This window comes from Chanodichthys erythropterus, chromosome 13 (genome assembly GCF_024489055.1).
Source record: "Chanodichthys erythropterus isolate Z2021 chromosome 13, ASM2448905v1, whole genome shotgun sequence".
NCBI lineage: Eukaryota > Metazoa > Chordata > Actinopteri > Cypriniformes > Xenocyprididae > Chanodichthys > Chanodichthys erythropterus.
The window spans coordinates 22,092,149-22,102,020 of record NC_090233.1 but is presented as its reverse complement, the minus strand read 5'-3'; the positions used below and the strand labels follow the sequence as shown (position 1 = coordinate 22,102,020).

General features: G+C 51.6%; 1 protein-coding gene across 1 annotated transcript; it reads right to left on the bottom strand.

Annotated features, from left to right (window-relative positions):
- Nucleotides 1-315: 315 nt before the first annotated feature.
- LOC137034956 (uncharacterized) lies at nt 316-9,387 on the bottom strand. Its single transcript, XM_067408200.1, has 2 exons — nt 8,596-9,387; nt 316-1,057 (listed from the first exon to the last, which is right to left on the bottom strand). The coding sequence occupies exon 2, from the start codon at nt 1,054-1,056 to the stop codon at nt 316-318; it is 741 nt and encodes a 246-aa protein (XP_067264301.1). The 5' UTR covers nt 1,057; nt 8,596-9,387.
- Nucleotides 9,388-9,872: the final 485 nt, after the last annotated feature.

Below are 9,872 nucleotides of genomic sequence, written 5' to 3'. Positions count from 1 at the left end.
GAATGTCTTTGGTCAAAACACACATGCGTAAATTGGGAGCCAGGTACAGTTAGGGGTTGCTGTCGTGGTATGCTACCACAGCTGGAGTGTGTATCTTGATGTGGGTGTTACCCTTCCAAAACCCGACATTGACAATGTCTTTGAGTCGGTAGATGTTATCTGGTTCGATGATAGGTAGGTTTAGGAGGAAGGCCAACTCCCTTTGTTCGGGGTCGACATGCAGTAGGATGGCACTACCCAGGGAGTAGGCAAGGTGGGTTTGGATAGGGTCCGTGGGTCTGACGGCAGCAGAGGCCAGCACAGTTTGTACGAGGCTCAGGGGTACGAGGTATGGGGAATCCTTCCCATGGCCAGGTTGTCCATGGAGGAGCTCACTTCCCGCAGCATGTCCGTCATTAGAGCAGTGACGAGCTGAGTTTGGGCGAAGTCATTTTGGAAGACAGTAAACAGTTGCTTCATCGAGTTCACTGTCTGGTTCAGCAGGACACTGTGGGTGTTGAGAACCACTACAGTGCCTTTCAGAGTTTTCCCGATGCTTTGAAGGGTTTGGCTCTGTGTGGTGAGTTGTTCTCTCAGCTGGGGGATCTCCGTTTGGATTTCGGCCACATGCCGCCTTACAGTGGTTAGGCTCACTGCGTTGACACTTGACATGCCGAGGTTAAAGAGGGTCCCGACAGCAGCGGCTGCTCCGAGCAGAGCTCCCAAGAACCGTTTTGTGCGTCGGTTGTGTCCACTTAACTCGGCTTGTGTGATAGTCATTTTCTCCAGTTGGGCGAGCATGTGCTGGACGTCGGCCTCCGCGTGAGTGAGGGCGTTCTCCGTCCATCGGGCCCCTGCCCAGCTGTATTGGGCGACATGGCTGGGATAGTGTGCTTTGTAGACGGTGCGGGGGTCCAACCGCACATACACTTTCTGCGTGTAAGTCCGGCAGTTGGTGATGAGAAGTCCCGGTTGTTCCCTCAGTACGATACCAGATGCGGGACCTGGTGATGTGATGTCGGATTGCGGCTGTCCTCTGGTTGGCAGGAGGCACACGAGGGTGAACCACAGCAGCATCCTGTTACAGAGAAGAGGGGAGGAGAGAGAGAGAGAGGGAGAGAGAGGCATGGTTGGTCAGCGGGGAATGTCCGTGGTTGGTGAGGACAGTTTTCCGAGGATTGCAACTGGGATTAGCTTGCATTGTTCCCTCCCTGCCTTTCTCTGTCAACAGCCACATGTCTCTTAATCTGGTTACGGTGGACCCATTTGAAAATTGGTTCTTTCTGCCCTCGGCTCAACTTGATTCGGTATGCGACCGGGGAGAGTTTGTCCACAATCTCATGAGGTCCCGTCCAACGAGGAAGAAATTTCTTTGACAGCCGTTGGGAGGCTGTTTTGGGTGGCTGAGCGAAAAGGTAGTACCAGACCCGGTCACCCACATCCAGTTCCTGGTGTGACGCCTTGCGGTCATAGTATGCTTTCTGGCCTTCCGCGCTTCGTTGAAGCTGCTGTTGGGCAAAAGCAAACGTGGTTCTCAGGTGTCGGTGTAGCTCGTCGAGATACTGGTGGGTAGTGTAGGCGGTGACGAGGCTGGAATCTCCCGGTTGGTACAGCAGGTGCAACGGCAGGGTCATCTGTCGCCCCGTCATCAGTTCAAAGGGAGACACCCGAGTTGATTCCTGCGGAGTGGCTCTAATAGCCATGAGTACCAGTGGAAGTTTCACATCCCAGTCTTTCTGGTTGGCTGACACATATTTTTTTAGCATGCTAACCACAGTTTTATTGGTCCGTTCCGCTTGCCCTGACGAGATTGGATGGTGGCTGATGTGCAGTTTGCTCTGTACGCCCAGGAGTCTCCAAATTTGCTGCATGATCTCGGCGGTAAAATGAGTACCTCTGTCGGAGTTAACTCTCAGTGGCAGCCCAAATCTGCTGAAAATGTGGTTCATCAGGAGGTATGCTGTAGTCTGGGCCGTGTCGTTCGGTGCTGGAAGACACTCTACCCACTTGGTGAATTGGCACACGACCGTGAGGAAATACCTGTTTCCTCTCGTCGATCTGGTCAGGGGCCCCACCCAGTCTATCTGGAGGTCTGACCATGGGAACGTGACTCCTCTGCGTTGCAGTGGAGCTCTGTGAGTTGGGTTTGCCGGTTGGAACTGGCAGCACACCAGGCATCCTCTAACATACTCTGCCACATCCTGCTGCATGCCGGGCCAGTATGCCACTTGTTTCAGTGTCTGGTAAGTGGCTTTGGTGCCATGGTGTCCAGCACATGGTGCATCGTGGGCATACATGAGCATGACCCCCTTTGGCCGTGTGGTACCACAAGCCGTGGCGCAGTGAGATCATCAGGGGCATACCACAGAATGTCTTCTTGGACACGCAGCATGTGCTTGACGTCATGTAGCCGTTTGAGGCTAGGGTTGTCGTCGAAGTCAGACTTTGTGATCGGGGGGCAGGAGGGGTTTGAGAGGAGGTTTTTTACCGTGTGGATGGCAGAGTCCGAGGCCTGAAGGTCGGCAATGTCATTGTTGGAAATTTGTGGAGCTAGCGATAGCGGCTGCGATGTGGGAGCAAGTACGGGAGCAGTGCGTTGGCTGCGGGTGACTGCTGCTACATCAGGGGTGGGTGTTGGGGCGGGCGCTGACCACAGATTACCCTGTAGTGCGCCCGTCTTGGCAAGGGCATCAGTTTGGTCATTCAAGTCTTTGTCCATGCCAGGTAGCTTCGAATGTCCTTTCACCTTTTTCCAGTAAACGATCATGTTGTGAGTTGTCGTGATATCGTCGCACATTCGGAACAGGTGTTGGTGTTTGACAGGCTTGTTGTTTGCGGTCTTGAAGCCATTTTGTTTCCAGCCTGGGAGGTGGCACGTGAAACTGAGTCGGGCATAGTTTGAGTCTGTGCAAATGAGGAGTTCTTTGATGTTGTGGGCCACTGCGATTTGGAGGGTGATGAGGATAGCAGCTACCTCCGCATACTGCGATGACTGGGAGCCCAAATTGAAGTGTTGTGGTGGGCAGGGTTGGTTGTTTAACCATAACACCCCTGCACCTGCCTTTAGGACGCCCTCATGGTTGTACGAACATCCATCGACATAGGCTGTGGGCATACCTTGGCACGCATTCTCTTCGAAGTACCGGTGGCAGGTCGGTTGCTGGTTTTGGGGTATTTCCGGCTCCGGTGTGGAAGCTGGAGTGTCATCGGAGCAGTTTTGGCAGGCCGCCAAGCCGTTGCCCAGAGCAGACTTGTGATTTTGGGCGTATCGTGCCTCGACGTTGCGCCCCTGGAGGGCCATCAGCCACGTGGCTATGCATGAGTTGGTGACTACGCCATCTCGGATGCGTTGGCTGTTCAGGAAAGTGACAGGCTGGTGACAGGTCTCGACGATAACCTTTTGTGCTCCAATGTAGTTGGAAAATCTTTGGATGGCCCATACAGTGCAGAGCAACGCCTTTTCACAGTCTGAGTATTTGCACTCCGGTGACAGGAGTGTTTTGCTGGCATACGCTACGACTCTTTTGTCTTGGTCGTATCGTTGGTAGAGACCAGCGCTCAGGCAGTTCTTTGAGAATCCGGCTTCCAAGTAGAACTCTTTGTTTGGATCAGGATACGCCAGACATGGGGCTTGACACAAATGTTGTTTCAGTTCGTTCATTGCACTTGTTTGAACTCCTGTCCAGACAAATGGGCAGTCCTTTTTCAATAGAGCAGTAAGAGGTCTTGCAATGTCTGAGTAGTTCTCTATGAACTGCCGTGAGTAGTTGCACACACCTAGAAAACTGCGCAGCTCCGACACGTTAGTGGGAGGTTTGATGGTTTGAATAGCTTGAATGCGGCTGGACTGCGGTTCAATGCCCTGTGAACCGACAAGTAGACCCACGTAGTTGACCTTGGTTCGGCACCATTGTCCTTTGTGGAGGGCAATTTTGGCGCCGGCAGTGGTCAGTTGGGTCAGAACATGGTCTATTTCGATCAGGTGGTCCGCCACAGTCATACTTTTCATGAGCACATCGTCCACATAGATGAGGTTCCCTCTCATCCTTGCATCTGGACATGCTTTGTTCAGGAAGATGTTGAATTCAGCTGGTGAGTTGGCATAGCCGAATGGGCACCTTGTAAAAGTGTACTGCCGGTTGCCAAAGGTGAAAGCCAGCTTGTGTTGATCCTCTGGGTGTACGGGTGTAGTCCAGAATCCTGATGCCACATCAAGCGTCGAGAAGATAGTGGCCCCTTTGACTCTAGGTAGTTCCTGCTCCAGCTGTGTCATGGGCCACCGTGACAGTGGCACCTGCTGGTTCAGTTTCCTGTAATCAATGGTTGGTCGCCACTTGCCATTTGGTTTGAGAACAGGCCAGATGGGGGCTGAGTAGGTGCTGTTGCAAGGACGGATGACACCTTTCTCTTCCATGGAGCGGATAATCTCCTGCACTGGTTCGTGTGAGGCGATGGGAATTTTGTACTGCCTGACAAAGGTGGGAGGAGCGTTTGGGCGCGTTGGAATGCGCACCGTGTGGAGGTTAGTGAGTCCACAGTCTAAAGAGTCTTTGGCAAATGATGCTTTAAATTTGTACAGGACCTGCCTGAGTTTCTGGCGGTCTGCCTCGTGCTTTAGGGCATCTGCATCCTTCAGGATTTGTTGGACTTGAGACTCGAACCCTGGGAACGGCTCTTCTGTGGTGGTGTCAGCTGTCAGGCTGGCTGTCAGTGGTGCCGTGTTTTCCTGGGTTTCACAGGCAGGCTGGTTAGAGACTGTGTATACTGCAAGGTGTTGGTCCTCCATCAGTTCCGTTCTGCACACCTGTTCTGTGGGTACCGGCATGATGGCAGTGATGGAGATGGTCTTGAAGGGTGCAGTTAAAACCGTGTTGTCTGGGCTCCCTTCTGGTATCATAGCAGCTGGTATTGACCCGATGACTGGTAACGTGAGTTCAAAGTCATGGAAGTCGTGGCTTACTAGCCATCCCAGCCGGTAGGCCTTGGGAATTCTGATGGGGGTAGCCATGCAGTTGTTAAGCAAAATGTAGATTACACGGGATGACACTTCAGTGAGGGGTGTGGCTTCCAAGGTGAGTCCAAGTTCCACGCTTTCAGGTGAAAGTTGGAAGAAACCCAGTGTGTTATTCAGGTTTTGGCCCTGTCTCATGTTGAGGCGAATAGCGACCCCTTTGGTATAAGCGGGTACTACCGTTTCCTGTTCGTTGACCAGGAAGCAGACTTCTGGAATGGTCTGGCCAGACACGAGGTTCTCAAGGTCAACCGGAACAACAGGGGGCTGTACAGTCATTGGTGCCCACACTACCTCATTAACCATGTCCACGTGAGCTTTGAGGCGAATCAGGAGGTCTGCTCCAATGTAAACATCATGCGTTAGGTCTGGGAGGACCAGAAAGTAATGGGTTAGAAACCGGCCGTTCCAATTCAAGTTCAGAGCGCAGACGCCTTTGGCCGTTGTCATAGCTGACAAGCGAGAGTCTAAAGAGAAACGTGTGCGCTTGTTGACGAATGGGAGGTCCGGTGCATTTTCCTTGAGAGCATTGAACACGTTATGGTTGATGGCTGAGTTGTCAGCCCACAGTGCGAGGACAGTGTCTGTTATTGTTAAGCCATTCAGCTGCGGGTCTGGTGTGACCTTGGGGCAGAAGGAGTCAGAGTCTGTGGTGAGCTGAAAGGTGCAGAGGAGCGAACTTGAACTTTGCCCTGGTGCTGAGACGGGGTTCCCGCAGCTAGCTGTGGGGTTTCCCGTGACCTCTGTGACCTGACAGTCTGGCTCAGATGACCTGGGTGACTGGAAAGGCCGCGGTTCTCGTACTTGAGCCCAAATTTTCAGCTGTCTGAAGTCCAATAGGGGCTCAAAGCGATCTAGCAAATCTTTGCCAATGAGCAGGGGAAACGTGTCCATCGGTGAGATGTATACGGGGTGTACCAAACTCATTGGACCGATGGTTAGATGAATGGGAGCTATTTGTTCAAGTTGGATCTCAGTTTGGCTGTATGACTGCACATTTAGCTCACATTTTTGTGATTTAAGAGTTCGATTTTGTTTCTTTGCTTCATGTCTGAGTCTTTCAAAAAGGTTAGTTGACATCAAAGTTAGGTCTGCTCCCGTGTCTACAAGGGCCTCAATCCTCACATCATTTTCCACAGTGATGGCTATGTACAGCTTTCGGGCCACCCCCTTTTCGATAAGGTTTCCCAGGAGTCTTGGTACCGGGGCTTGGGTGCTGACCGATAAGCAAGTGGGGCTGGTGTTATGTGATTCGTTTGGGAGGCAGACAACCAAAACGGCACTTTCTGGTACCGTGGCGTCCTGGTCGTCGGTGGGTTGATGTGAGCTGGTTTGCTCGGAGTGTGCGGTTGTTGGCTGAGGTGACTGTGTGATGAGGTCACTCTGTGATGTACTAACTGACTGTGTGGTAAGTCTCTGGTCAACTGTGAGTTGGGTGTGAGGTTGTGTTAAAGGGCTGTCAGGGCAGACGTTAGGGGCAGACCTTGCTTCTAGTCATAAGGAGTCTGACTTGTCCTTCTTTTTGGGCTTTTTCTGGATCAGCTCTTTCAGGACTTTCAGAATCTCCGCAGACTCAGACATAACTGCGTTGCTCGACTCCTGTGAGGGCTCGGACTTGGACTTGTTTGATGCACGTCGCGAGGCCTTCTGTCTTTGGCGATTGGGGCTTGAGGCTCTATCCGATGAAGGCCTGCCATTTCTGGGTCGCCGGCTGGTCTCCCATGCGGCCCCGCCCCTTTGGTTGCTGGCTGGATGTGGCCTGTCCCAGAATCTTTCAGAGTGTCCGCTCTGGTGCTTGGGACGGGCGCCCTCGTGGTGAGGCTGCCCTCTGCTGGCTGGGAACTGTCTTGCCTCTCGGTTGAACGGTCTGTCACTGTGGTGTGTGTGTGCGCCCTCTAGGGCCAGTTCTGGGCAGTGATCAGAGACCGGGTAGATGGTTGGATTTTTAACAGTCTTTTCAGATATGGCCCTTTGCTTGGAATAAGCTTTGTAGGCTAAATCTCGCAGCTGTTGAATAGACATACTTCGTGGGCAGGCCAGGACTCCCAGATGATGACTTACTGCAGTGTGCAGGTTTCTAAGAAACAAAGTCTTAAAGTTGAAATCTTCCTCCATTCCTGGTTCGTTGCGTGCTCCGAAGTAGGCCTTTCGTATACGGTTGTAATATGCTTGTGGAGTTTCCAGTCGGCCCTGTTTAAGATCCATGGCCGCGAGGAGCCCTTGGTCCGATTCAGGGTCAGAAAACTCTTTGATCAGAGCCTGTCGCAGCAGCTGGTAGTCTGCTTTGACAGCTTCTGGCTGCCGATCCAGGAAGCTGCGCACGTCACGGCTGGACGTGATGCGGAGGAGATACAACTTGTCCCATGCACTCACGTTGGCCACATTTTGCAACAGGAAGTCAATGTCTTGCAAATACGCGTGCACGTCGACACCCCCTGCTGGGTTTGGAGTGAAAGTGGGGATATTCTTTGCTAGCTTGTCCAGCTCTTTGGGAATCACGCCATAGCTCGCAGCGCGGCTTTTCTGGGGTGGCTCCCATCCCTTTGCTCCTGACCATGGTTCTTGGAGGCTGGATGTTTTTGGCAGTGGGCTTTCACCCCCTCGCGAACTAGGGACTCTTGACTGGGGCACTTAGGTCCAGTGGCTAGAGGGAGCTGCATGGCATGCAAGTCTCCTCCCAATTCGCTTTGCAGTTTATAGGAATGCTTTAGTTCTCGGTGCACAGTGTCCAATTCATCTCTAAGATAGTCTCTTTGCTGTTTCAGAGCAGTGATCTCACTTCGGGCCAGTTTAAGGTGATTTTCACAGGCCCGGGCTTTAGCATCTCTTTCTTTCAGTTCAATCTCTGCTCTTGCTAGGAGAGCTTCACCTTGCTGGAGTTTTCCAGTTAGTTCCTCTATGGATTGCTTTTCCATCTGCTCTCTGCGCCCCGTCTCCAAGTGGAGCTCTTCGAGGGCCTTTTGGAGTCTCTCGACTTCCTCCTGTAGCTCAGGATCAGATTCCTCCGCTGTCCTACGCTGATCTGGGGTTTCGAGGAGTAGCTGATCAAGATGACGTTGGGTCTGAGCCTGGTTCCTCCGGGCTTCCTCAGCCTGGAGCTTGAGCGCTGTGACTTCCTGCTCCAGAAGTGCGTTGCTCCTTTCGTTGAGCCTTGCCTGGGCGATGAGGTTGTGGGCAAGGCCTCCGATGAGTCTCGCCCATTCTTTGTGACTGTAACTCTGCATCGGATCGTGGGCCATCAGTCGATTCAAGTCCCCGTCCAGCTGCTCGCGGCTCAGGTGCTGGAGGTCGCCGGCGGCATTGGGCAGGAACGGGTTGGTCATGACGCCCAGCCAGGTCTCGAGATGGTCCCAGTGGGTGTCAGGGCTGGATGCTCGTGACATAGTGGCTTCTACTGTTGACGAGAGAAAGACAGCACAACAAAGACAAGAACCAATGCAAGCTTGTGCAGGGATTAGCGGTTACGTAATACGTAATTAGATAATTCTTTTGTGTGGTTCCAGTTAACTGGTGCAGACAGTTAGTGGAAGGTAGGTTTGACACTTAATTGTCAAACCAAGAAGGACCACGTAGGTCAATTTGTGTGAGTGAGTGCCGGATTTAACTATAGATTTTGACAGGCGGTAGTTCTAAGAGTCCTTTGGTGACTCTCGCTGCTCGGTCGTCTATCTATTACTCAGTTTTCCGTGGTGGCTCTCACAGGTTCTGCTTCTACGTGAACTGAAAGAAACAAACACAGCAGAAAAGAAAACAGAACAGAGTGGATGCAATTAAATGAGAAATAGAGCAGTAAACAAAATAGAAAGGAATAGACGTAGAATAGCAATAAAACAAAATGTGAAGGGCTAAAGGGGAGAAATTGAGCTTAAACTTCCTATCGCCTCTGGGATTATGACGGGGCCAGGCGAGGGCGCCGTTGAGTCATAAAACTGAGAGGGAGGGTATGGCTTAAAAGTAACAGCGTTGGCCAGAACCTAAAGGAATGAAAGATATGTAATATCTTGTAGTTTTCACTAAGGGAAGGGACTGTACGTTGTTACTCTAGGCCTGGGGTGAATTGCGAGTGCCCAGATGAGAACTCAGTGACGGGGCAGCCTCTCCTAGACGTTCCCACACCCGACTGCGGTGTCCGCGGACGTCCTGTCCTCCTTGCACCACGACGCAGCCTCTCAAACAGTGACCTTCAGCACAATTGCGTTTTCAGGCGAGGTATTAACGCCGACGGCCAGATTGGCAGGTCAAAATTGAATTTTTCCCAACCCCTGAGTCTGACCCCGCAGGCAGTTACTCAAAGGGCGGTTCTGTCGAGCAGAAACAGGGAAATTAAACAAAATTGCCTTGGGTTCCAACTGGACTCGTCGCCTCCCTGCACCTGACACACCCAACCTGCTAATGTCTCTGCGTGCTGCCCGTGGTGTGAGGCCAGAAACGTCCTGCGATTCACACACAGGCACGTGTCAGATTCGCCAGGCCAGGCAACTCCACTTCACTGTAACCCACTGGAACAACCGTCAACTCCCCACCGGGTGCTAGAGGGCCTTGTCTGCAAGTACACAAACAGTCAAGTAAACACAACTTAATTGTACATTCAAATCTCAATTTAAATCTTGTTTAAACCAAATTTAAATAATCAAGTGTGTAGGATAACAGGATAGGGGTCTTAACTGAGCTGGAAGCCGGACAAAAGGCAAAATAAAACAAAACAATTCAGATGCATTTGATTCAAATTTGAATTAAAGCCTGTTCAATTAAATTTAAACCAGTGCATAGAAATAGAATGGGAAAGGAGAGAGAAAAGAAAAACACAATTCAGAGGCACTTGATTCAAACTTGAATTGAACTCTTGCTCAATTAAATTGAAATAAATGCACAGAAGAACAGC